At 46.0% G+C, this 26,969-nt stretch overlaps 1 protein-coding gene across 1 annotated transcript; it reads left to right on the forward strand.

The window, feature by feature from the left end:
- Positions 1-9,035: 9,035 nt before the first annotated feature.
- On the forward strand, positions 9,036-25,645 carry LOC149311229 (sialomucin core protein 24-like). The gene is made up of 6 exons (XM_089530597.1): positions 9,036-9,369; positions 16,776-16,862; positions 18,791-18,871; positions 21,371-21,430; positions 22,535-22,615; positions 22,982-25,645. The coding sequence occupies exons 1-6, from the start codon at positions 9,273-9,275 to the stop codon at positions 23,143-23,145; spliced, it is 570 nt and encodes a 189-aa protein (XP_089386723.1). The 5' UTR covers positions 9,036-9,272; the 3' UTR covers positions 23,146-25,645.
- The last annotated feature ends 1,324 nt before the right edge of the window (positions 25,646-26,969 follow it).

Below are 26,969 nucleotides of genomic sequence, written 5' to 3' on the forward strand. Positions count from 1 at the left end.
GCTCATCAGACTGCATCCACACTGTAGAATTAATGCAGTTTGACATCGCTTTAACTGCCCTGGCTCAATACTATGGAATCCTAGGAATTGTAGTTTTGTGAGACATTTAGCCTTCTCTGTCAGAGAGCTCTGGTGCCAAAACAAACTACAAATCTCAGGATTCCATAGCATTGAACCAAGGCAGTTAAAATGGTGTAAAACTGGATTATATATACACTGCTGATGCATCCAGAACATTGCCAAGAAAACCCTGATAGGTTTGCCTTAGTGTCGCCCTAAATTGGAAATTGCTTGAAATAAAATCAGAATGGACAGGAATAAATAATAATAATATGTTTTATTTATAGACCGCTATTCCGCGATGATCATAGCGGTGTACAGTAAAATCGTAATACAATAGAAAATACGGTTAAAGGAGGGAGAAGTCTCGTCCTTCAGGCAGTCCTTGATGTTGCTGGGTCTGCCTGATGGCTCCCTCTGAGGCCGAGATGACAGTTGAGGAGGGAGGGGCCTCTTCCTTCAGGCAGTCCAAGATGTTGCTGGTCTGCCTGATGGCTCCCTCTGAGGCCGAGATGACAGTTGAGGAGGGAGGGGCCTCTTCCTTCAGGCAGTCCCTGATGTTGCTGGGTCTGCCTGATGGCTCCCTCTGAGGCCGAGATGGCAGTTGAGGAGGGAGGGGCCTCTTCCTTCAGGCAGTCCAAGATGTTGCTGGGTCTGCCTGATGGCTCCCTCTGAGGCCGAGATGACAGTTGAGGAGGGAGGGGCCTCTTCCTTCAGGCAGTCCCCGATGTTGCTGGGTCTGCCTGATGGCTCCCTCTGAGGCCGAGATGACAGTTGAGGAGGGAGGGGCCTCTTCCTTCAGGCAGTCCAAGATGTTGCTGGGTCTGCCTGATGGCTCCCTCTGAGGCCGAGATGACAGTTGAGGAGGGAGGGGCCTCTTCCTTCAGGCAGTCCCTGATGTTGCTGGGTCTGCCTGATGGCTCCCTCTGAGGCCGAGATGGCAGTTGAGGAGGGAGGGGCCTCTTCCTTCAGGCAGTCCAAGATGTTGCTGGGTCTGCCTGATGGCTCCCTCTGAGGCCGAGATGGCAGTTGAGGAGGGAGGGGCCTCTTCCTTCAGGCAGTCCAAGATGTTGCTGGGTCTGCCTGATGGCTCCCTCTGAGGCCGAGATGACAGTTGAGGAGGGAGGGGCCTCTTCCTTCAGGCAGTCCAAGATGTTGCTGGGTCTGCCTGATGGCTCCCTCTGAGGCCGAGATGACAGTTGAGGAGGGAGGGGCCTCTTCCTTCAGGCAGTCCCTGATGTTGCTGGGTCTGCCTGATGGCTCCCTCTGAGGCCGAGATGGCAGTTGAGGAGGGAGGGGCCTCTTCCTTCAGGCAGTCCAAGATGTTGCTGGGTCTGCCTGATGGCTCCCTCTGAGGCCGAGATGGCAGTTGAGGAGGGAGGGGCCTCTTCCTTCAGGCAGTCCAAGATGTTGCTGGGTCTGCCTGATGGCTCCCTCTGAGGCCGAGATGACAGTTGAGGAGGGAGGGGCCTCTTCCTTCAGGCAGTCCAAGATGTTGCTGGGTCTGCCTGATGGCTCCCTCTGAGGCCGAGATGACAGTTGAGGAGGGAGGGGCCTCTTCCTTCAGGCAGTCCAAGATGTTGCTGGTCTGCCTGATGGCTCCCTCTGAGGCCGAGATGACAGTTGAGGAGGGAGGGGCCTCTTCCTTCAGGCAGTCCAAGATGTTGCTGGTCTGCCTGATGGCTCCCTCTGAGGCCGAGATGACAGTTGAGGAGGGAGGGGCCTCTTCCTTCAGGCAGTCCCTGATGTTGCTGGGTCTGCCTGATGGCTCCCTCTGAGGCCGAGATGGCAGTTGAGGAGGGAGGGGCCTCTTCCTTCAGGCAGTCCAAGAAGTTGCTGGGTCTGCCTGATGGCTCCCTCTGAGGCCGAGATGACAGTTGAGGAGGGAGGGGCCTCTTCCTTCAGGCAGTCCCCGATGTTGCTGGGTCTGCCTGATGGCTCCCTCTGAGGCCGAGATGACAGTTGAGGAGGGAGGGGCCTCTTCCTTCAGGCAGTCCAAGATGTTGCTGGGTCTGCCTGATGGCTCCCTCTGAGGCCGAGATGACAGTTGAGGAGGGAGGGGCCTCTTCCTTCAGGCAGTCCCTGATGTTGCTGGGTCTGCCTGATGGCTCCCTCTGAGGCCGAGATGGCAGTTCAGGAGGGAGGGGCCTCTTCCTTCAGGCAGTCCAAGATGTTGCTGGGTCTGCCTGATGGCTCCCTCTGAGGCCGAGATGGCAGTTGAGGAGGGAGGGGCCTCTTCCTTCAGGCAGTCCAAGATGTTGCTGGGTCTGCCTGATGGCTCCCTCTGAGGCCGAGATGGCAGTTGAGGAGGGAGGGGCCTCTTCCTTCAGGCAGTCCAAGATGTTGCTGGGTCTGCCTGATGGCTCCCTCTGAGGCCGAGATGACAGTTGAGGAGGGAGGGGCCTCTTCCTTCAGGCAGTCCAAGATGTTGCTGGGTCTGCCTGATGGCTCCCTCTGAGGCCGAGATGACAGTTGAGGAGGGAGGGGCCTCTTCCTTCAGGCAGTCCCTGATGTTGCTGGGTCTGCCTGATGGCTCCCTCTGAGGCCGAGATGGCAGTTGAGGAGGGAGGGGCCTCTTCCTTCAGGCAGTCCAAGATGTTGCTGGGTCTGCCTGATGGCTCCCTCTGAGGCCGAGATGGCAGTTGAGGAGGGAGGGGCCTCTTCCTTCAGGCAGTCCAAGATGTTGCTGGGTCTGCCTGATGGCTCCCTCTGAGGCCGAGATGACAGTTGAGGAGGGAGGGGCCTCTTCCTTCAGGCAGTCCTTGATGTTGCTGGGTCTGCCTGATGGCTCCCTCTGAGGCCGAGATGACAGTTGAGGAGGGAGGGGCCTCTTCCTTCAGGCAGTCCAAGATGTTGCTGGTCTGCCTGATGGCTCCCTCTGAGGCCGAGATGACAGTTGAGGAGGGAGGGGCCTCTTCCTTCAGGCAGTCCAAGATGTTGCTGGTCTGCCTGATGGCTCCCTCTGAGGCCGAGATGACAGTTGAGGAGGGAGGGGCCTCTTCCTTCAGGCAGTCCCTGATGTTGCTGGGTCTGCCTGATGGCTCCCTCTGAGGCCGAGATGGCAGTTGAGGAGGGAGGGGCCTCTTCCTTCAGGCAGTCCAAGATGTTGCTGGGTCTGCCTGATGGCTCCCTCTGAGGCCGAGATGACAGTTGAGGAGGGAGGGGCCTCTTCCTTCAGGCAGTCCCCGATGTTGCTGGGTCTGCCTGATGGCTCCCTCTGAGGCCGAGATGACAGTTGAGGAGGGAGGGGCCTCTTCCTTCAGGCAGTCCAAGATGTTGCTGGGTCTGCCTGATGGCTCCCTCTGAGGCCGAGATGACAGTTGAGGAGGGAGGGGCCTCTTCCTTCAGGCAGTCCCTGATGTTGCTGGGTCTGCCTGATGGCTCCCTCTGAGGCCGAGATGGCAGTTGAGGAGGGAGGGGCCTCTTCCTTCAGGCAGTCCAAGATGTTGCTGGGTCTGCCTGATGGCTCCCTCTGAGGCCGAGATGACAGTTGAGGAGGGAGGGGCCTCTTCCTTCAGGCAGTCCAAGATGTTGCTGGGTCTGCCTGATGGCTCCCTCTGAGGCCGAGATGACAGTTGAGGAGGGAGGGGCCTCTTCCTTCAGGCAGTCCCTGATGTTGCTGGTCTGCCTGATGGCTCCCTCTGAGGCCGAGATGGCAGTTGAGGAGGGAGGGGCCTCTTCCTTCAGGCAGTCCAAGATGTTGCTGGGTCTGCCTGATGGCTCCCTCTGAGGCCGAGATGACAGTTGAGGAGGGAGGGGCCTCTTCCTTCAGGCAGTCCTTGATGTTGCTGGGTCTGCCTGATGGCTCCCTCTGAGGCCGAGATGACAGTTGAGGAGGGAGGGGCCTCTTCCTTCAGGCAGTCCAAGATGTTGCTGGTCTGCCTGATGGCTCCCTCTGAGGCCGAGATGACAGTTGAGGAGGGAGGGGCCTCTTCCTTCAGGCAGTCCCCGATGTTGCTGGGTCTGCCTGATGGCTCCCTCTGAGGCCGAGATGACAGTTGAGGAGGGAGGGGCCTCTTCCTTCAGGCAGTCCAAGATGTTGCTGGGTCTGCCTGATGGCTCCCTCTGAGGCCGAGATGACAGTTGAGGAGGGAGGGGCCTCTTCCTTCAGGCAGTCCCCGATGTTGCTGGGTCTGCCTGATGGCTCCCTCTGAGGCCGAGATGACAGTTGAGGAGGGAGGGGCCTCTTCCTTCAGGCAGTCCAAGATGTTGCTGGGTCTGCCTGATGGCTCCCTCTGAGGCCGAGATGACAGTTGAGGAGGGAGGGGCCTCTTCCTTCAGGCAGTCCCTGATGTTGCTGGGTCTGCCTGATGGCTCCCTCTGAGGCCGAGATGGCAGTTGAGGAGGGAGGGGCCTCTTCCTTCAGGCAGTCCAAGATGTTGCTGGGTCTGCCTGATGGCTCCCTCTGAGGCCGAGATGGCAGTTGAGGAGGGAGGGGCCTCTTCCTTCAGGCAGTCCAAGATGTTGCTGGGTCTGCCTGATGGCTCCCTCTGAGGCCGAGATGGCAGTTGAGGAGGGAGGGGCCTCTTCCTTCAGGCAGTCCAAGATGTTGTTGGGTCTGCCTGATGGCTCCCTCTGAGGCCGAGATGACAGTTGAGGAGGGAGGGGCCTCTTCCTTCAGGCAGTCCAAGATGTTGCTGGGTCTGCCTGATGGCTCCCTCTGAGGCCGAGATGACAGTTGAGGAGGGAGGGGCCTCTTCCTTCAGGCAGTCCCTGATGTTGCTGGTCTGCCTGATGGCTCCCTCTGAGGCCGAGATGACAGTTGAGGAGGGAGGGGCCTCTTCCTTCAGGCAGTCCAAGATGTTGCTGGTCTGCCTGATGGCTCCCTCTGAGGCCGAGATGACAGTTGAGGAGGGAGGGGCCTCTTCCTTCAGGCAGTCCCTGATGTTGCTGGGTCTGCCTGATGGCTCCCTCTGAGGCCGAGATGGCAGTTGAGGAGGGAGGGGCCTCTTCCTTCAGGCAGTCCAAGATGTTGCTGGGTCTGCCTGATGGCTCCCACTGAGGCCGAGATGGCAGTTGAGGAGGGAGGGGCCTCTTCCTTCAGGCTGTCCAAGATGTTGCTGGGTCTGCCTGATGGCTCCCTCTGAGGCCGAGATGACAGTTGAGGAGGGAGGGGCCTCTTCCTTCAGGCAGTCCCTGATGTTGCTGGTCTGCCTGATGGCTCCCTCTGAGGCCGAGATGACAGTTGAGGAGGGAGGGGCCTCTTCCTTCAGGCAGTCCAAGATGTTGCTGGTCTGCCTGATGGCTCCCTCTGAGGCCGAGATGGCAGTTGAGGAGGGAGGGGCCTCTTCCTTCAGGCAGTCCAAGATGTTGCTGGGTCTGCCTGATGGCTCCCTCTGAGGCCGAGATGGCAGTTGAGGAGGGAGGGGCCTCTTCCTTCAGGCAGTCCAAGATGTTGCTGGGTCTGCCTGATGGCTCCCTCTGAGGCCGAGATGCTCCCAGTGGCCAGTGGGGTCCCACAGGGCTCTGTCCTGGGCCCAGTGCTATTCAACATCTTTATCAATGACCTGGATGACAGAATTGGGGGCACTTTATCAAATTTGCAGATGACACCAAATTAGGAGAAATAGCTAATACTCCAGAGGACAGGATCAACATTCAAAATAATAAAGAAGAAAGAAAGAGGAAGAAAGAGGCTCCTCCCTCCCTCACTGTCATCTTTCGGCCTCTGAGGGGGAGAGAAGGCTGGCCCAGTACCATCGGGCTAGCCTGAAGAAAGAGGCTCCTCCCTCCCCAACTGTCATCTTTCGGCCTCTGAGGGGGAGAGGAGGCTGGCCCAGTACCATCGGGCTGGCCTGAAGAAAGAGGCTCCTCCCTCCCTAACTGTCATCTTTCGGCCTCTGAGGGGGAGAGGAGGCTGGCCCAGTACCATCGGGCTGGCCTGAAGAAAGAGGCTCCTCCCTCCCTAACTGTCATCTTTCGGCCTCTGAGGGGGAGAGGAGGCTGGCCCAGTACCATCGGGCTGGCCTGAAGAAAGAGGCTCCTCCCTCCCTAACTGTCATCTTTCGGCCTCTGAGGGAGAGAGAAGGCTGGCCCAGTACCATCAGGGGCTGGCCTGAAGAAAGAGGCTCCTCCCTCCCTAACTGTCATCTTTCGGCCTCTGAGGGGGAGAGGAGGCTGGCCCAGTACCATCGGGCTGGCCTGAAGAAAGAGGCTCCTCCCTCCCTAACTGTCATCTTTCGGCCTCTGAGGGAGAGAGAAGGCTGGCCCAGTACCATCAGGGGCTGGCCTGAAGAAAGAGGCTCCTCCCTCCCTAACTGTCATCTTTCGGCCTCTGAGGGAGAGAGAAGGCTGGCCCAGTACCATCAGGGGCTAGCCTGAAGAAAGAGGCTCCTCCCTCCCTAACTGTCATCTTTCGGCCTCTGAGGGGGAGAGGAGGCTGGCCCAGTACCATCGGGCTGGCCTGAAGAAAGAGGCTCCTCCCTCCCTAACTGTCATCTTTCGGCCTCTGAGGGGGAGAGGAGGCTGGCCCAGTACCATCGGGCTGGCCTGAAGAAAGAGGCTCCTCCCTCCCTAACTGTCATCTTTCGGTTTCTGAGGGGGAGAGGAGGCTGGCCCAGTACCATCGGGCTGGCCTGAAGAAAGAGGCTCCTCCCTCCCTAACTGTCATCTTTCGGCCTCTGAGGGGGAGAGGAGGCTGGCCCAGTACCATCGGGCTGGCCTGAAGAAAGAGGCTCCTCCCTCCCTAACTGTCATCTTTCGGCCTCTGAGGGAGAGAGAAGGCTGGCCCAGTACCATCAGGGGCTAGCCTGAAGAAAGAGGCTCCTCCCTCCCTAACTGTCATCTTTCGGCCTCTGAGGGGGAGAGGAGGCTGGCCCAGTACCATCGGGCTGGCCTGAAGAAAGAGGCTCCTCCCTCCCTAACTGTCATCTTTCGGCCTCTGAGGGGGAGAGGAGGCTGGCCCAGTACCATCGGGCTGGCCTGAAGAAAGAGGCTCCTCCCTCCCTAACTGTCATCTTTCGGCCTCTGAGGGAGAGAGAAGGCTGGCCCAGTACCATCAGGGGCTGGCCTGAAGAAAGAGGCTCCTCCCTCCCTAACTGTCATCTTTCGGCCTCTGAGGGGGAGAGGAGGCTGGCCCAGTACCATCGGGCTGGCCTGAAGAAAGAGGCTCCTCCCTCCCTAACTGTCATCTTTCGGCCTCTGAGGGAGAGAGAAGGCTGGCCCAGTACCATCAGGGGCTGGCCTGAAGAAAGAGGCTCCTCCCTCCCTAACTGTCATCTTTCAGCCTCTGAGGGAGAGAGAAGGCTGGCCCAGGCCTGTTACAGACTGCCAAAATAAAGCTGCTTCCGGTCTCTTTGGAGGTGTGCTGTTTAAATGATGCATGCATCCTAAGAATCCGGAAGCTGCACCAAAGCTGCACTCCAGTGCTTAGGAATGGAGTGTGGCTTTGGCGCGACCTCCGGACTCTTAGGACCCATGCATCATTTAAATAGCATACCTCCAAAGAGACCCGAAGCAGCTTTATTTTGGCAGTCTGTAACAGGCCCCAGTTCCATCAGGGGCTAGCCTGAAGAAAGAGGCTCCTCCCTCCCTAACTGTCATCTTTCAGCCTCTGAGGGAGAGAGAAGGCTGGCCCAGTTCCATCAGGGGCTAGCCTGAAGAAGAAGAGCCCTCCCTCCGGTCCATCTGCCTTGGTCCAGGCCTCAGAAGGAGAGAAGAATGCTGGACCTGATTCCCTCCCTCCCTCACCATTCCCTTCTCCTTTTGTCTCGTGTCTTTTAGATTGTAAGCCTGTGGGCAGGGAACTGTCTGTTATCCCCTCTATTGTAAACCGCTTGGATTCCCAGTGATTGGGCGGTATATAAATAAAACCTATTATTATTATTATTCAAAATGACCTGGAAAGACTAGAAAGCTGGACCAAAGCTAACAAAATGAATTTCAACACAGAGAAATGTAAGGTACTGCACTTAGGGCAGAAAAATGAAATGCACAGATATCGGGGGACATGTGAAAGGGATCTAGGAGTCCAAGTAGATCATAAGTTGAACATGAGTCAACAGTGCGATGTGGCAGCTAACAAGGCCAATGCAGTTTTAGGCTGCATCAATAATAGTGTCTAGATCAAGGGAAGTAATAGTGCCATTATATTCTGCTCTGGTCAGGCCCCACCTGGAATATTGTGTCTAGTTCTGGGCACCACAATTTAAAAAGGATGTTGAGAAACTGGGGCGTGTTCAAAGGAGGGCGACCAAAATGGTGAAGGGTCTGGAAACCATGTCCTATGAAGAACGACTGGGGATGTTTAGCCTGGAGAAGAGAAGGTTAAGAGGTGATATGATAGCCCTGTTTAAATATTTGAAAGGATGTCACATTGAGGAGGGAGCAAGCTTGTTTTCTGCTGCTCCGGAGACTAGGACCCGGAGCAATGGATGCAAGCTCAGGAAAAGAGATTCCACCTCAACATTAGGAGGAACCTCCTGATAGTAAGGGCTGTTCGACAGTGGGCTATGCTGCCTTAGAGTGTGTGGAGTCTCTGGAGCAGTGGTTCTCAACCTTTGGGTCTCCATTTGTTTTGGACTTCGGATCCCAGAAGCCTCAGCCAACTTGGCCAGTAGTCAGGAATTATGGGAACTGAAGTCCAAAACACCTGGAGGGCCAAAGGTTGAGAACCACTCAGTCTGGAGTTTTTAAACAGAGGCTGGATGGCCATCTTTTGAGAGTGCTTTGACTGTGATTTCCTGCACGGCAGAATGGGGTTGGACTGGATGGCCCTTGGGGGTCTCTTCTATGATTCCAGTCTGGGGCACCTGGCTCCCTCTGAGGGGAGCAACGGTTAACACCTGTTCGCCCCGCCCCCTTACGTCACGCTCGACGCCATCTTTTGCACCCGCTAGCAGCACTCTAATCCCGCAGTGGGGCCGTTAAGAGGCCACGCCCCCTTTTCCTCAGCATCTCCAGCAGAGCCTTCTAACCAGTTCGTTCGGAGGGGGCCACGTGACGAGGAAACGTCTCCCCTTCCGCTGGGCTCCTCCCTTCAGAGGACTGTTCCATCACAGCAGAAGGGGGGGAAGCTTGTGGGCGGAACCATTTCTTCTTCAATGGCGAAACTGAAGTAGAAAAGGGGGGGAGGATATTGTCTGTCTGAGCGTGCGCGCGCGCCACTCCCTCCGCTCTCTCGCGTCACGTGACGCCACGCTGGAGGCGGTTTGGACGGCGGTCGAAGCGTCGCTGTTTCTTTTCTTCCTCGTTGAGGCGAAGCCATTGCCGCCATGCGCTGCCGCTGGGCTCCCTTGGGCTGGGCGCTGCTGCTAGTCCTGGTGGTCCTCTCCTCCTCCTCTTCGCTGGGGACGGATACCGACGAGGAAGGTGAGCCGGCGGAGGGCGGGAGGTACTCTTTGCTGCCTCCACATTGGAGAGAGAGCCCGCTTTGGCAACGCTTTAACTCTCTGTCTGGCTCTCTGCTGTGGAATTCTGGGAGTTGGAGTTCGTTGTGGGCCCAGAGCGGAGGACTGGAGGGCAGCTGAGAACGGCCAAGGAGAGGGCAGCCCAGATCCCAGGGCGCCTTGCTTTTGGGAAGAGTCTCCTTCGGTGGCCTTCCTTCTTGCCAACGTCGTAGGGCTGTCAGGTCCCTTTGGCGGGTGAGAATTAATCCCAGGGACCGAGGCCTAGGCCCAGTTCTTCGGCCTGGGCTCTTTCCGGAGCGGAGGGCATTCTGGTCTGAAGGCTGGGCTTGAGTCTTGGGCAAGGCAGACTCCTCTGAACAGATCTTGCCAAAACGAAGCGCCAAACAGCCTCTAGGGTCACCTTCAGGGAGAAGCTGCTTGAGGGCCAGGAAGGGTCAGGCTGCAGCATTTATCTGCTCGTTTGGGGATATCTATCTATCTATCTATCTATAGAGACAGTCGTCTTTAAACCTGATTATGCATAGGGTTTGACAGAGAGTGTTAAAGGCCCTTGCCCAGTAAGTGGCTGAGTGTAGGCTAATGTACACCTCCCAAAAATAGTCCTATGCCTCTCCTGATGTGGACTTGGTTTGAGAGGGCTTTCTTCAGTTCATTTACCTTAAAATAATAAATCTCACAGTGGTGCTCCTGACGAAGGCCGGCAAAGATGAGATGGCTGATGCCTCAGGGTCAGACTGATCTTGTGTTGCAATGTTTTGTGAGCACTGTGTCTGCCATTAGGAATAGTCTAGATGCGTGGCTCTCACACTTTGATCCTCCAGGTGTTTTGGACTCCCAGAACCCCATGCCAAAGGCCAAAACATCTGGAAGGCCAGAGGTTGAGAAGCACTGATCGGGTGGTAAAAACTGATCTTTCAATTTCCCAAAATGTTTATGTTCATCTTGATTATACACAAAATTAAGTTCAAAAACATAAGTGGAGAAGTATTGAAAAGTACTGCACATTATACAGCTGTGTAAATTGAATGGATCTGATACTTATTGAGCTGGTTTTGCTGTACAGATATGAATGCATAATAGGTATGAAAGGTAAACTCATGTTATTGAGTCACAGCTAAAAAACAAAGCCCAAGGTAAACTATATCAGAGGTTTTGGTAGGGCAGAGAGGAAGGTTAGAAAAGACAGGGAAGTAAAACAGGTGTGAAGTTTGTCATCGCTAACATAATTCTCTTTGTTCTTGTAAGTAATAAAGATGCAAAATGGTAGTTAAGAAATCGTTTTATTTACTATAAATATATTTATTTACTACAAACAGAACTTTATCTGTAGGGATCTCAACACTGACACATTATAATCTTTCTATTATTGCGTCTGTCCTTTGAAGGGTTTGTTTCACCAAGGTATTCCAACATGCAGCTGTCATAACTAAGCCTTGTTCAGTTGAGCATTCTGTGGTGGGAGATGCCTAGCACTCTGTGAACAATATGACCTGGTGATATAGCGAGTCCAGGATCCCTGGACATAGTTGTCATATTGATACTGTGGGAAATGTGCATATGTTATTCTTAATCACAAATGCCTATTAAGCAATAAGTAAACTTGGAGATAAGCTAAGTGGCTTGTAATTTCCTCTTATTAAAACTTAAGAGTTGCATTGGACGCTTTCAGACATGGACTAGAGAGAGTGTGATCTAAGGGACATGTTAAAAGGGAACATAATCTTTTTAAGAGAAATAGGCCAAACAGGAAAGGAGGAGGAATAGCATTATATGTCAGGGATATTTACACCTGTGAAGGGATCCAGGACTTAAATCCTGGAAGCCAGGTGGAGAGCATCTGGATAAAAATTAAAGGAGATGGAAACAACAGGGATGTTATTGTGGGAGTCTTCTACAGACCCTCAAGTCAGACTGAGGAACTGGATGATGCCTTTCTAGAACAGATGACCACACACTAGTTATAGGTGACTTCAGTTATGCTTATATTTGCTGGAAATCAAACTTAGCCAAAACTTTAATGTCTAGCAAATTCCTCACTTGCTTGTTCAAAATGTGGAAGAGACAACAAGAGGATCAGCTGTTTTAGATCTGATCCTAACCAACAGGGATGACTTGACTAATGGGGTGCAAGTGGTGGGATCATTAGGTGGGAGTGACCATGTTCTCCTAGAGTTTGTTATACAGTGGAAAGGAGAGGCCAGGCAGAGTCAGACACACATTCTAGACTTTAGGAGAGCTGATATCAGTAAACTTAGAGAAATGCTGGAGGTGATCCCATGTTCAGGAATACTAAAAGAGAAGGGAGTTCATGACAGATGGAAGCTTCTCAAAAGGGAGGTACTGAAGGCACAATTTCAAACTACCAGTGAGGGGGAGAAATGGGAGGTTTCTCAAGAAACTGGGATGAGGACTGAAGAACTTTCAACTGAGCTACATTTTAAATAGGAGGTGTATAAGAAATGCAAAAGGTGGGAAATTACCAAGAGGAATGCAAACAAATAGCCAGCACTTATAGGGATAAAGTCAGAAAACGCAGAATGTGCTCATGCTTGCTAGAGAGCCTAAGAGCAATAAAAAGGGCTTTTGGGGGTATGCCTGTAGCAAAAGAAAAAAGAAAGAAGTGGTAAGGCCACTGTGGAGAAGATGGCAAAATGCTAACGGGACAGAGAAAAGGTAGAAAAAGATGAAAGAATAGGGCAGGGTTAGGCAACCTTTTTGAGCCGGGGGCCGGGTTGCTGTCCCTCAGACAACTGGGGGGCCAAAGCCAAAAAATAAATAATTTTTTTGAAAAAATTAATTAAATAAATAAACCGGGACAAATGTAGGACAACATTTTCAAATGGTGGACACTTTTTTTAAAAAGTGGAGGACACACAAAAAATTGCTGATTTTTTTTAAAAATGTTAATATAAATGCATGTTTCTGAGGCGTCTATAGACAATTGCCCCCCTTGCCCCTGCGCGTGAGAGGCCAAAGGCCCCGGCGGCAATCAGTGGCAGGACCAGGCTGGGGCCGGTCCCAAGGCCTCGCCGGGCTGCATCCGGCCCGCGGGCCACAGGTTGCCTACCCCTAGAATAGGGGGTATGCTTATCAAACTTGCAGATGACACCAAATTAGGAGGAATAGCTAATACCCTAGAGCACAGGATCAAAATTCAAAAGGACATTAATAGATTATAAAGCTGGGTCAAAACTAACAAAATGAACTTCAACAGGGAGAAATGTAAGGTACTGCATTTGCGCAGAAAAAAATGAAATGCATAGATATAGGATTGGGAGGGGACACCTGGCATACCAGCAGTAAATGTGAAAGGGATTTGGGAGTCCTAATAGACCACAAGTTGAACATGAGTCAGCAGTGTAATGCAGCAGCTAAAAAGGCCAATGTGATTCTAGGCTGCATTAAGTATAGTGTCAAGATCAAGGGAAGTATGGTCAAGAGAATGGTCAGTTTATGACCCTCCAGATGCAATTTATAGTAGGTGCAGTTGAGCAAACTCCAAAGAGTCATTGGTTGCCATCCTCTGTTTTAACTTCCCATAAAAAACACAAAAAGTAGGAACAAAAGAAGAAGAAAAAACTCAAATACTTAATGCTTTCCAAACATAGCTACATAATTGTAGCAGAAGAGATTTTACATTTAGTAGAGCCAGTCTGCATTATCGTGTGCTAATCTGTTTGGTAATCCATAGTTTACTAGTAATCTGTGATTTATATTTAATCTTTTTGAGTGGGTGTGAATTGTGATTTTTTTTAATAATCATAAAATCCCAAACTTTCTTAAGCAGTCCTGTAGAGATGGGATTTCAGGTCAGTACCTGAACTGACTTTTGATCCAAAACACCCTGTAGAAAAAATCCAGTGTGAGATGGCTTTAACTGCCCTGGCTCAATGCTAGGGGAACCTGGGCATTGTAGTTTATTGTGGCACCAGAGCTCTCAAACAGAGAAGGCTCAGTGTATCACAAAATTCCAGTTCCCAGAATACCTTAGGATTGAATCAAGGCAGTTAAAGTGGTCTCAAACTGGATTGTTTCTGCAGTATGTTTTGGACCTTAGTGGCCCTGACAACCCACTCCAGTTGAAAGTAGGGGGAGTGCTACCCTGTTGATCTTCATGGCTCTCTTGACAGCTTTCTACACTGTTGATAACAGAATCTTAGTAGAGTTGCTTTTCTCTTTAAGGAAAGTAGATTGTCTCTATTGGATGGCAGTTTTTCACAGGTTCTGGAGAGTAGTAAGGGTGGGGACTCCTGGCCAGCCCCCTGGCCATTAAGCTGTCTGGTACACTAGGGTTCCATCATGTCTCCCACGTTGTTCAGTATTTATATTGAGATCATTGTGAGTTTTGGTATGGGATGCCATTTGTATGCTAATGATGCTCAGCTGTTTTTGTCCTTTTTGTTGGGGTCGGCTAGAACTATTGAGGTGGATGCTGTAAAGGGCTGAATCAAGACCAGTTAACTGAAACTGAATCTTATTAAAACAGTGGTTCTCTGGATTGGTGCTTTTCAGGTCCAACAGCCTGCTGTGGATGGGTCTGTTGTGCTCTCCCTGAGGAAATTTATTCTTACAACCTACCTATATCTCCAGAGTTGCAGATGAACTCAGTGGTTCAGAGTGTCCAGGTGCAGCCATGAATTTTCCTGGACAGAGATAATTTAGTCAGAGTAGTTTAAGTATCAGTTACATACCTGTTAAATTACAGCAGTGTGTTCTGTATAGGGCTTCCCCTGAAGATAAATCAAAAGTCGCAGCTAATGCTAAAATGCTATTGCTAGGCTGCTGACCAGAACATTATATAACAGTGGTCTTAAAGGAATTGCACTGGTTTTCAATAACACTTTCAGTCCAAATTCAAGGTGCTTGTGTTACCATCTAAAGCCCTGAACAACTTGAGACCTATATATCTGAAGGAGCACCTCTCCTCTATACGTACCTCCCTAAGGATTGAGGTCTGTGAGAGGTGCACTCCTCAAAGTCCCATTAGTGGAGGTGGGGGGCGGAGACAGTATGTTGTATGAGGGCATGGGAAAGGGACTTTTCTGCTATGATATGAAATTGGTGGAGTGCCCTCCCCGTAGAGGCCCATTTGGCAGCAACCTTGGTTTTACTTTGGTGCCAAGTTAAAACAAGCCTTTGAAGGGTCTAATGGTTTTATCCAATTTTAACATGTACATATATTTTAGCTGTTCACATAACTTAAATTGTTAAATAGTTTAATGTGTTTTAGATGAAAAAAAACTGTTAATGTGTTTAACATTAAATTCTGAAATTGATTTTGTTATACATTGCTCTAAGATCTTTCTAAATGAATATAAATATTAAAATTTTAATAAGATATAATTTCTTGTCCTGTCTATTTTTGTTGGTTTTTCAATCATCATCTTTGAAAGAAGATTGTCTTTCTGTCTTTTGCACCTGAGACAGCCTTCAGCTTCTTTCCAGTCCCTCTGTTCTACTTTTCCATTTTTTCAGGTGGCAGTCCAGCACTCTCCCATATATATTCATTATGCAAAGGGATTTTGTAGCAACTTTGAGACTAACTGTGCAAGAGAAGTTGTAGAATAAGATTTCATAGACTTGGTCTATTTGCTCAAATTCGGGTATTGCACATTTAGAAAAAGGATATACTTTCTCTTTCACTTTCTGTATTGCCATTTTTCATAGCCATCAGTATCAATAAGTTGGAATATATTTACTAATAGATTTTATTTATTTATTTAGGTATTTATATCCCGCCCTTCAGCCCTAATGGCTCTCAGGGCGGCTTACAATATTATTTTTAATCAGACAGTTCCCTGCCCTCAGGCTTACAATCTAAAAGACACGAAACAAAAGGAGAAGGGAATGATGGAGGGAAAGGGTCTGACCTTTTAGGGTTTTGCATCCCACTGTTAAATTTATTCTCAGTTTATATCCTGCTTTTCTATGAGGAGAGCAGGAGACAGTTACAACAAAAGGATTACAATAAAATTAACTACAGCAAGTCCTTATTTACATTGTAAAAAATCTTAAATAGAAAAGAGCAATTCCTTCTTGAATAATTCTCTAGTAATGCCATAGATATTTATGGAAAATTTAGAAAGCTGCTTTTGGTTCATCTCTATGTTGAGAATGGCTTTCAGTGTCAGCAAGAAATGAGGTCTGGTTTTAGCTTCCCTTCAGCTCATAGGTATGGTGTTGTCCTGTGTCAAAGAGGCTGAAAGCCAATTAATGCATTCATTTTATGCAGGTACAAAGGTATTAGCTCACATCTTAGTACTCCATGTAATGCGATGTTTGTTATCGCCAAAGCTGCTTTTCTAGGCAACTTTTTTCCCTCCTCAGCACTGCAGTAGTTAGTTCAAACTAGAATAGACCTAGTAAATCAGTGGAATTTTCATATGTGTTTGTCTTTTGGCAGTTGATTTGTAGGTCTCCTCTAGTTGGGATTAGCATTTCAATTTAGGCCCAACAATTTCTCAGTTACAAAATACTTTTAGTTGTCCCCCAGTGGCTCTGTCACCTTAGCTCCCATAAATGTTCTCCTACTACTCCCTCTGAGAGTCATGAGAACAATTTTTCCTGGATTGTATATACAGTCAAGCCTTTTTTTTAAGCTAAGAGGTATGTGACGGGAAGTGTAGTCTGCCAAGATGTGGTGTGGGGAGTGTTTGGCCCCCAGAACAGCTGTGGTTGCCCAGCCTGTCTTACAAGAATTACAATTAGTCTCACTTTTCTTAAAGCTGTGCTGGATATTGTGGCAGTAGTCATGTATGTATCCCATTTACTTGTAAATCATAGGCAGGGGTGGTTAGTGAACTGTTCTGCCTCTGTTTCTTGTAGTCTTGCATGCTGTCACATGAGGTACTTGTCTTCCAGTTCAGTTACTGGAACTGAGCAGGGCTGGTGATAAAAGTACCTGGGATGATGGCTCATGTGAAGGGTGTGCGTGCGTGCTGGAGAGTGTTACATCTCACTTCTCCAATATTCTATTTAGGTTACAATAAGATCCATACATATGTGCATGTTCTTCATGTATGAACTGGGAAGCCATCAAAACAGATATAGCTATTTGATCATATGCAGATATCACACCCCAGAAGGTATAGATGAGTCTCTTGATCCGCAGACTCAAAGGTAACCAACAAAACTAGTGGCTAAATTCTGAATGTGAGTAGGTTAGTTCTACCTCTGTGTGGTTTCTCTTGGCATATATTAGTTTCTAAGGACTTCTAAGTATTGGTTTACATATAAGACACTTCTAGGTTGCAGTGGTGCCATAATCAGATGTCTGTGAATTTTGATGTTGCTTTTTTAAGTTCTAATCTATCAGTCGTCTTGTGGGGTTCTATTTTTTTAACCTGTTCTTTTTTCTTTTCTTTTTAGATGCCTGTAACAATCATACCACCTGCAGTCTCTGCATTAGTAGTGTTGAGCCATCTCATGGGAACTGTTCATGGTATCAGTGCAATGGTAATGGACTTACTTATTCAACAAAAGTATTTAATGATGATATTTTTATTATTGTTACTATTACAACTAATAGTATTTATTTATATTCTGCTTTTTCTCAAAAGAATCATGCTTTTCCCCCCTGGTGCTCCCAAAGGATATACAATAAAATATAAAAGCGCTAATCAAAAATAGTTTGAAAACAATTTTTAAAAAAAACAATTCACTGTTCATTACATTGAGCTGAAACATATAAATATTAATAAGTATCATTAATTTCTTATCAATTACTAGTGGTTGGTACTAGTTGTGATAAATTTGGACTGTACTCTTTCAGTTTCAAAGTATGTGTGAAGTGGCATTTGTTGACACTAGTTGTTGCAGCAGTGCCTTGACAAAAGATGAATAGACCTATGTGTAATTTGCGGTTTCCCCCTGAGTGACACAGTCTTTGTGTGGATGGGGAGAACGAAGGGTCGTCTGATGACCAAGAAGCAGGTTCGCTAGGGATGATCAAGTCAGCTGAAAAACTAGACCTGAGAAAACCAGAGTGGGATGCTATTGAAGAAAGCAGACAAGGCGAAAACAGAATGTGGGCAAAACCTTATGTGGTGTGTTGGCATGAGAAAGTCTAAGTGGTTGGCAAAAAGGAAACACATAACAAAGTAAGGATTGGAGGACTGGAACTAAGAAGGTGTAGAGTTACTGGGTCTTCAGATCAAAATCAGGTAGAAGTCTTGCTCATTTAAGATTGTGTGACTTCTGCTGTTGCTGTAGCATATAGTCCCATAACCCTGAGGAAGCAGTGAGGACCAAGGAGCAGAAGAATGTGGGAGATTACTTTTGCATATTAACCAGCCAATTCCTTGACATCAATTTTTCTTTGGAATGAGTCAAGTATGAACTCTGCTGGTTGAGCTTTTGGGCATTCTATAAAAGTGTAAAAAAAGTAATCCTAAAATATTGGCTTATTTATGAGAGGCCATAAGGTTGTGTAAATGCAATAGGGCTCTTTTCTGAGTTTTTAAAAGATTTTTCCTTTGCACCATAGTTCAGGAACATAAGAAGGAAGCCAGTATAATTATGCATAGAATTCCCAGCCAAACTTGGTCTCTTCCTTATAAAGCTTTTCAGATTTTCAGTGATAATGTAAAGATAATTTAAGATTTGATCTTTAATTTGCTAGTTTTACTGTTTAACAAACAGAATCCTCAATTATACAGAAAAAGAAATCCCACCTAAACTTTAGGATGAACTTTCTGACAGAAGAGCTGTTCAACAGTGGAGCTCACTTCCTCGGAGCGTGGTGGAGTCTCCTTCCTTGGATGTCTTTAAACAGAGGCTGGATGGCCATCTGTTGGGGATGCTTTGATTGTGAGTTCCTGCATGGCAGGGGGGTTGGACTGGATGGCCCTTGTGGTCTCTTCCAACTCTATGATTCCATTATTTTAATTTATTTGTTAACATCACTGTTCCATGTAAAACTTTGGTAGATCATGGAATCAATTCATACTGTTAGCAATGGAAAAGTACCTTTAAAGCTGGTTACCGGCTGTGTAACTCTCCTTAGATAAGTTAGGGATGAAGCAGATGGGACAAAAGAAGCAACTGGAGGCCACTCCAACCCCAATTGCTCCAGGACCTGATGCTGCAGTGCTGAAGCCAGCTGCTCCTGCAGTCATGAACTGGCAGCCATCAGAAGCGGCTTTTTGCTGCTCCTTTTTGGACCAGCTTCGAGCTACCTTAGGTGGCCTTAGAGCAAATTCCGGGCAGATTGGGGGTGTGCACTGTTTGAACACCATGTCTCCAAAGCACCTAGAAGGCACATTTGGCTTGTGCATTTCGGGACTTACGATTTCTAGTGGGACTTGTAGCCAGAGCTGTTTTTTAGATTTTCACTTTTGAAAAACTAAACTGAAAATTCTTATACAATCTTTCTTTTTCACAAGGAACTCCGTCCTTCTGCAAAAATTCAACAGAAGATGTTGTCAACTGTACTGTTATTAATTCTGAAAATGGAACATGTACGGGTGAGTATTTGCATCACCCCTTACAATGGGTTACTTGGAAATAAATCCTTTTATTTTAGGATCCAGCAACTGAGAAAGCTGTCGTGTCACGAGTCCAAGAGACATTTATTTTATATAATAAGTAAAAAGTGAAGATGGTTGTACTTGGTTTACATGCATATCAAAATTGCCACACTGTAACTAGAAATCCTCCCTGTCTCTTTGAACACTCTCAAGGCAATGTTAATATTTCAGTTGCCAAGCTTCTAGTTCATAGGTCTCCACTTCTACTCCCCCATCAACTGTAGCAAATTCAGATTTTATCGTAGAAGGCAAAGGAGCAGAATGGCTAGGCCTAGGGTTGGTTGAAACCTGGGAATCACTTCTTTCCTACTAGTCTACTAAGAAGATAGTAGCCTAAATTCCTATGCAGTGTGTGGTAGAGTAGGTTTTTCCATCTTTCTGAAGAGCCAGAAACAGATGCTACCATCCTCTTTTAAGCCAGTCATTTTTATGGCCTTATGGTCAAGGCAGGTGTATCACTTAGGTTTGCACAACTCCTTTTCTACTTCATTCTTTTCTGTGAGCATCTGTATCTGAAAGTTGTTACCTAGCTAGTGAACCTGCTTATCTGAAGTACAGTATCTGCTGGGGTTTGGTTCCAGGACACACCATACATACCATGCATACAAAAATCTCTAGTCCCGTTAAATACAGTGGCATAGTAAAATGGTGTCCCTTATATAAAATGACAAGACCAAAGTTTGCTTTATTTAATTTGTGTGTGTGTGCATGTGTGTTTGTTTAATATTATCAAGCCATGGATAATTGAATCTGGGGATAACAAATACGTACATACAGAGGACCAGTTTGTACTTTATTACAAGAGAAGCCAAGGGCGCCACCACGACATGCACCACATTTTAGGGATCCAAGTGAAAGCTGCTCTTTGTGGAGCCCTTTCTGATATGAAGATAGCTCATCACCTAGAACATCTGTGCTGAGCACTTTGGACTGTTTGCCATTGTACCATGTACCTTTCTCATTTGCCTAGTAGGGGAATAACAGCAGCGTTCCAAGAAGTGCCAGGTGCAGTGCCTGCAACCCATCACCATCTTTAATTCCTTTGGCTGTACTGCACTGTGTTATGGCCCAAATGCACTTGGGAATAATAAATGTGGTGGTAACTACAACTACACACAGCATTTCTTCTCAGAGTGTGAGGTCAAAGCTATTAAAAAGAAAGTACAGTGGGCCCCACGCTTGTTCCACTAGGCTGGCTACAGATGCAAGGGTTTGATGATATGTCAAACAGTCGATAAACAGATAAAGCAGCAGTCACTGAGTGCTTTGCTGCGCCCCATTGTGTGAGGATTTTTCCAGATAGCATTTCCCTCCCTCGTTATTTTGACCATGAAAAGGAAAAGAGGCCTATTGCCACAAAGTTTGAGTAACACACCTCGTCTTAAACAGTGCAAACTGGATGATTTTGCTATTCGACAGTCTACGTGTCCATCACATCAAAATGGCGGCGCCCGTATGTACAGGGCGCGACCATTTTCTGCCCCCAGTACGTACTAGGGTTAGCCTAGTACGTACTAGGGTTAGGGAGCGTATAAATGGTGTGCGCTCCCTAACCCTTTTGCCACTGCCGCCACGCTACAGACTGCAGGTCTGTAATGCGCCATTGGCTGTTACTAAATTTCTTTCAGAGGCAAAGAATTAGAGATAAAATTAGAGATAAAAGCTGATAGTAATTGTTTTATTGTGCTGCTTATTCCTTTTGGATGTTGTGTTTCTTTTATGCTTGAGTCTCTTTCTGGATCTAATGATCATAATAAAAGATGATGAAGAAGAAGAAGAAGAAGAAGAAGAAGAAACAGTCTTTCAAACGCTCTGCAAGGGTCATCTCTGTTAGACAGATTCTTATTATTGTGTAGACTCTATTAGGCCTAACAAAAAAAATAGTGTTTTTTAAATACTGTGGCATTCATTACCATTAAAAGTATTAGCCAGCAACATTTCCTTGCTTTTAACAGCCCTATGGAATAATCATATGGCAGCATTTGATAAACAGATGAGGAACAATAAGATGTCTGCTTAAGGGTAGACTGTTCAGAACATTCAGTGTACTCTGAATGATACTTAGACCTGACCCTCTTTTGGATTAAGGCCCTCAGGATTTAGTTGCCGCTGTTATTACATGAGATTTTTTTTACATAACAGCCTCACAAGAATTTCCACAGCATAGCATGCTACTGAAAGCCATTCTAGTGTGCTTAAGGTGCTGGACAGGAAGTTCTAGTCCCCATTGTGAAGCTCACCAGGTGACTTTAGGCCAGTCACCTTTCTTTCAGCTTGGCCAATTTACAGGGATGTTATGAGTAAAGGTAGGGGGGAGAGCTATTTGTGCTTCCATGGCTTCGCTCTGGATGATGCAGCTGTAAATGTAACAGAAAAATAATAAATCAGCTTCTGTGTGGAAAGTGCTTTCTGATTCATTTTCTTTTTCTTTTTTAGATACCCCTAGCAATACTAGCACAGTCAGTCCACCAGTCACAGCCAGCATGCCTCCCACAGGTAACAAACATATTTGCTTCAAAGTCATAATGGGATATAAAGGCTTTATTTGTTAAAGGCCTTTGTGAAAATCTGGTCATTGGCCCTCGCCTGCAACTCAGTATTGCTTTTCAGTAAATTGGATGAGAAAATGTGTAAATGAAGAACAATGTGCATTGAACATTCATATTAGTAGAGGGGCAGATAACAATATTGACCAAGTAAAACCTTGTGTATATAATGGCTGGTTACTGCATAAATCAGACATTTCCATGGTTTCCCTACCCTTTTGACGTGTAGGAGCTAATATATTTGTGTAGATTTTTACAAGTTCTGTGCCCTTCTGCACATAAAGGACCTTTACTTGACTAGTCCTAGGAGTAGTCCCTTTCATCTATAAGAGTAGTTTCAAAAATGCTCATTGTTGACAAGCCATTTGGATTGAGGAGAGTGTAAATCCTGGGGGAGTAGAATATAATGGATTAACACTATCTGCAGTAATATATTTACTGGCAATATCTAAGAGAAAATGTAAACAGAAAAAGCTCAAGGAGTCTTGTCTCCAGGGGCCATCTAGTGTTAAGTGCATATACAATTTATAGTATGCTGTCAGTGGAAATGAGAATGGGAGGATAAGGTTAATCTTCTGTTCCTGTGGTGAAATTTGAGGAAAGGAAAAAGAGATCTGCTTTCTAAAATTCTTCCTCCAAACGTAAGACAATAAATGCCTGGGTTTCCTGTTCCCCCTGCTGACCACCAGTCTCACCAACAAGGCTTTCGATCCACAGTGGCTGGAATCCTCCTGAACAGGAATCTTCTGATGGAGAATAAACTCACACTTGATTTGGGGGTCATCTTATATAAACCTAATGATGGAGTTTTCTAATAAGTATTTAATGTTTATGTCTGTGTTATGTGCTTATAATTTTTGGATATTTTAATTGCCTTGGGCATCCAGATGTAGAGGAGGATGTCAGGCTTAAAATTCAGGTGGTTGCCTTATTTCCTGGATAAAATCTTCCACTGAATATGTTTATTGTGAGATGTAACTATATACCAGTAAGGTCTGTTAACTAAGTAGTCAAGTTTCAACTTGAATAATTTTGGTGGCATTTTCTTAAATAGGTAATGCAACACATCCAGTAACCCAGCCTTCTAATGCTACAGTAATTCCCACTCGTGCTACAACTATTTCATCTACAACAGGTAAACTTTGTTTTATATCAAGATTTAATTCACTCATCTCATTAAGGTAGATTGTCCAAATATGTTCATTATTACATGAATAGTAGGAAAGAAAAGCAAAAATGAATTGCAGTATGTATGAAGCAAGTCAGAAAATTTAAGTTTAAGGGGAAGGATTGAGCAAATGGGTTTTATTCTAGATAGTTAGAAATAGTAGATTGATGAGATCTGGGTGACAATTGCTCCCTTTACCTCAGCTTGGCATGGAGCGCAGTTATTTTTTAAAACTAGAGGGAAGAATAGCAGTATATAAAACAAACAAAATATAGAAAAGCCACTATACACTTTAACAGCCCATCACTAATAATTAATCCTTTTATTTGACAGGTTCAGCATCTCCCAAGCCAACTTCAAAACCATCTTCTCACACATCGACCTTTGATGCTGCTAGTTTCATTGGTGGCATTGTCCTTGTGCTGGGTCTACAAGCAGTTATTTTCTTTCTGTATAAATTTTGCAAGTCAAAAGAACAAAACTATCATACTCTCTAGGATATGTTGCTTTTAATGGACTTCTAATAGCTGAATATTTGTGGTTAGCTGCACCAAAAGATCTTTATTCCTTATAGAAGACAGTAATTCAAAATATTATTTTTCAAGGTTTTTTTTAAAAGAGTATATATCTGCAACATGCTTGGAAGAAGGTTGTGTGAATCATGTCTCACTCTGCAAGATTATTTTGCAATATTTTGCATGAATCCTTATTGTCTGTCTTTAATTTCTTTAGCAGCTGCTACTGTGGGACCTTTTCCTTTACCTGACATGCCAAATGTAGACTTTAATTCCTAATGTGTTCAGTGCCAGCAGTATATTTAGTAGGTAATTGTACAATTGCAATGTCTAAATGAGTTAGTCTTATATGCAGTGTCCCTCATATAATTATTAAATGTGAATTGCCAGTGACTATTTGTGTGAAAATGATGGCTTTACCATGTTCTGCTAGAAGACTGGGATAAGTTTGTAGAATACTGTCATTTTTTTTAGGAATTATGGAAGCCCGTATTTTTCTATACTAGGTGTCAGAAGGGGAATTGTTTTCTAATTCAAGTGTAAGCAGCCATAGGAAGAATGATGATCAGAGAATACAAATTCCTTGGTGAATGAAGAATCAAGACCAGTGCCTTATGAGTAGGTTGCAAATTGCAGTGTTTGTGCCATCTTATTTGTTCAAGGGATAATGAATGTCATTCCATTAGCAGCTAATTACCTTTGATAGACACATGAATAAGCATAATTCTTATGTCATCTTTAACTAATTTTAGTAAAATAGAAGTGGAAAGAAAAAAGTATAGCCAGTCTTCATATAGTGTTTTTAAAGTTATGTGTCTCTAGTTGCTTGCCTTGGAACGTACAGCAACAGGCTTTATATGCAAGAGCACTAGTTTGTCATTTATGGATATTTCAAAGCCACTGCAATTGTGCATGGTTATGTGAATGATATTCTGTCCTCTTCTAGCAACCTATAGTTTCTCATTGTTAGTTTCATGAAGCATTGATTGTAATCATTATAAAGCTGAACTGACTGAGTACTTGGAGTTATTTTAGCTTTTGATTGTTTATAGGTTTGCTGGTGTCTATTTTGCAAGCTGTATAGCACATGCAGTTTAAATGCTAGGAATTTAGCTTAATAGGTTTAAGTGTTATTCCTGGATGAGCTCCAGGAAAACTCATGGAGGAAATGCAATACTTGATATTAAGCTGATAGTGGTTTATGGCTTCCTGTGAAAATTTTAAGTGCATTTTATCTTCCAGTTTTTCTAGCCCTTCTAGCTTGAATAGAATTCACTTAAGTAATGTTATATAGGAAGTTTGTTTGTAATATTTAGAAGATAGTACTGTAACCTGAAAGAACTTTCAGGCAACTTCACTCCTAAAAAAGACAATAAGCTCAGGTGTATGAAACAGTAAATTGACCACCCAATTTTCAGCAAGCAGCATGGCTGAAGTGGGTGGCATAATAGCCTTAAAATATTAATTTCCCCATCTCTTGTAGTTTCATAAATTGAAGATAAGTATTGGAATATATTCTAAGAACCAAACATAAAGTAATATGCTTATGCTCATTAAAAATATGCGCTTTTTACTCAGCCTTTGAGAAATGTATGCTTAGTGTGACTTAAAAGCTATTTAGTTTTCTTACCAATTTTTGAATGGCTGATAATAGTTTGTCTTGTAAAATTGTAGCTGAGGTTTCTAAAATGTAACAGGGCTACACAATTCACAAATTTAAATTTGAGCCAATTTTGTTACTGAGCCAAAAGCAGCTGTTCAAAACACCACTAAATTGACATGTATTCTGCGCTAAGCGTTATGCATCCTCTTTCAAGTGCCTTAAATTTTCTTGTTGGCCTCATTCCTGTCAAGGAAGTCTAGGGAAGGGAAGGAATCACTCAATTTGCCCCTTGGTGCCAACAATTGCTATTTTCCAAGAAATTTAGGAAATTCAGGTGTCACTGCTACTCTTCAGGAAGTCTGCATTTTCTACTTTGTTAACATACACCTACGTGTTTAGGACATTTTTGTTTCCATGTAATGGCATAAAGATTTGAGTTTTTAGAGCAAGCTGTATCAACCACGTACCAAACTCTGGCTTAAGACTGTGAGGGGATTCCCTCTTAAATACCTGCTTTTCCTTATCTTCTATAAATAGGTAGGTGAAAGCTATTTGGATCTCAATACTATTAGGCTGGCATTAGCTACAGTAATAGATTTTCATCACTACTTTCTGCTGTTTGAAATTTAGAATAATAAGGCTTTTAAAAATGTCCCTGTGTGGAATAGCTGATTATGAGGCCTCTACTTTTAAGGCAGTAAATAAATTGTGATTTTTCACTCCTAAGCAGAATTGTCCCTAAAATCCCCCATGTACAAGTGTGTTGCATTTGGAATGGAATGTTACAGAGATTACTATGTTGCATATGTGTTGTCTTCATTGGAAGAAATGCAAATTATTATTCACAGAACCAAAATTAATAAATTACTTATGAATATGTCTTATTATCTCTTCACATCTGTTGATCTGGTCCACTTCATAAAAGACTGATTTTTTTAGTTTGACAAAATACAAAAGTGGTATATATCTTGCATGGTGGCTCTTCAGAAGGTCCAACAGAGTTTTCACTTAGATGCAAACATGGCACATCTTGTCCAAAATATACATGTTTATTACAGGCATTAAACTACTACCTCTAGACTTCATAGACTTAGTGCTGTGCAGATGATTAGTTGAGTTCCCTGTATGTTAGGTGTGAAGAAGGGTAAACTTGTCAGTGTAATATTGTGGCTCTGCCACTTTCCATCAGCATATTGCCCATACACCCAAAATTCCCCCATGGTATCACAACCAGCTATATTCCTGATGTGAGTTACACTGCCTTTTAAAAGGCAGTTTCCTTGCAGTTCACTCCCAAGTCCTCCATATGTACAGTAGGCCCTTGGTGTCTGCAGGGGATCTGGAAGAGATTCCCTCCATGGCTACCTGGTTGGGAAAGTGGCCAGCAGCTGATAGCAACAGCCTTACTTACCAAATAGTGAGTTGCAACCAAGACACAGCGTTTGGGACAAGTCAGATCCAAGGTATACAAAACAAGGTCCTTAGAGCATACCAAAGAGTTCAAAAATCAAAGGAGCTGTGGTCATCAGTCAATCCAGGGTTCCAGAGAACAGAAAGGTCAGGCAAAGGTCCAAAGATTCAATCCAAAGAAAGAGGCAAACAAAGAGTCCACAAAGAGAGTGCTTTCCACCAAGAATGCCAGTTAATCTCTGAGAAAGTCTTGGTGTTCCTCCCAGGTTTTTGTCTCCAGCATTTCTTAGTGCAGCTACTCCTTAATTGGTTGGTATTTCGTATGAAGTCTCTGAGATCATCACAGCCCCACGCTTTCTACCCTACGCTGGCTGTAAGAAGGCATGGGTAAGTTGGCCTCCTCCTCCGTGCCCAAGTTAGCAGGCAACTCTGCTGCCTGGATGCCAAGTTCCTGACTGTCTTCGTTGGCAGCAGCCTCTGCAGAACTGGGACCAGGCTGAGGGTCAGGTTCCTCCATCTCCCCCTCTCCTTCTGAGTCCTCAGCAGGGCATGCTTCTAGGCTGGACAAAACAGTACCAAAATCCATGGATGCTAAGTCCCATTGTCTTCAGTGGTGGCCCTGCCATCTTTGGAAACAATGGGACTTTGTGGCCTGGCCACCTGAAGCCTGCCTCATCATTCTCACCGCAGCAGGTGGCAGGGGGCTGCCTCCTCTTCCTCTTTCCCCGACTACCTCCTACTTCCTCGTCTTCCTCTTCCTCTGTGCTGCCGCCTTCCCCTCCCACTGCTTCCT

Source organism: Sceloporus occidentalis, unplaced genomic scaffold, assembly GCF_023333645.1.
Source record: "Sceloporus occidentalis isolate IW3139 unplaced genomic scaffold, rSceOcc1.0.p SCAF_6, whole genome shotgun sequence".
Lineage (NCBI taxonomy): Eukaryota > Metazoa > Chordata > Lepidosauria > Squamata > Phrynosomatidae > Sceloporus > Sceloporus occidentalis.

Excerpts from the sequence above, each read along its gene's own strand:
- LOC149311229 (XM_089530597.1), top strand. The coding sequence starts at position 9,273 with ATGCGCTGCCGCTGGGCTCCCTTGGGCTGGGCGCTGCTGCTAGTCCTG. Across the intron at positions 18,872-21,370 it reads TGAAAATGGAACATGTACGG|ATACCCCTAGCAATACTAGC; the intron begins GTGAGTATTTGC and ends TTTCTTTTTTAG. Across the intron at positions 22,616-22,981 it reads AACTATTTCATCTACAACAG|GTTCAGCATCTCCCAAGCCA; the intron begins GTAAACTTTGTT and ends TTTATTTGACAG.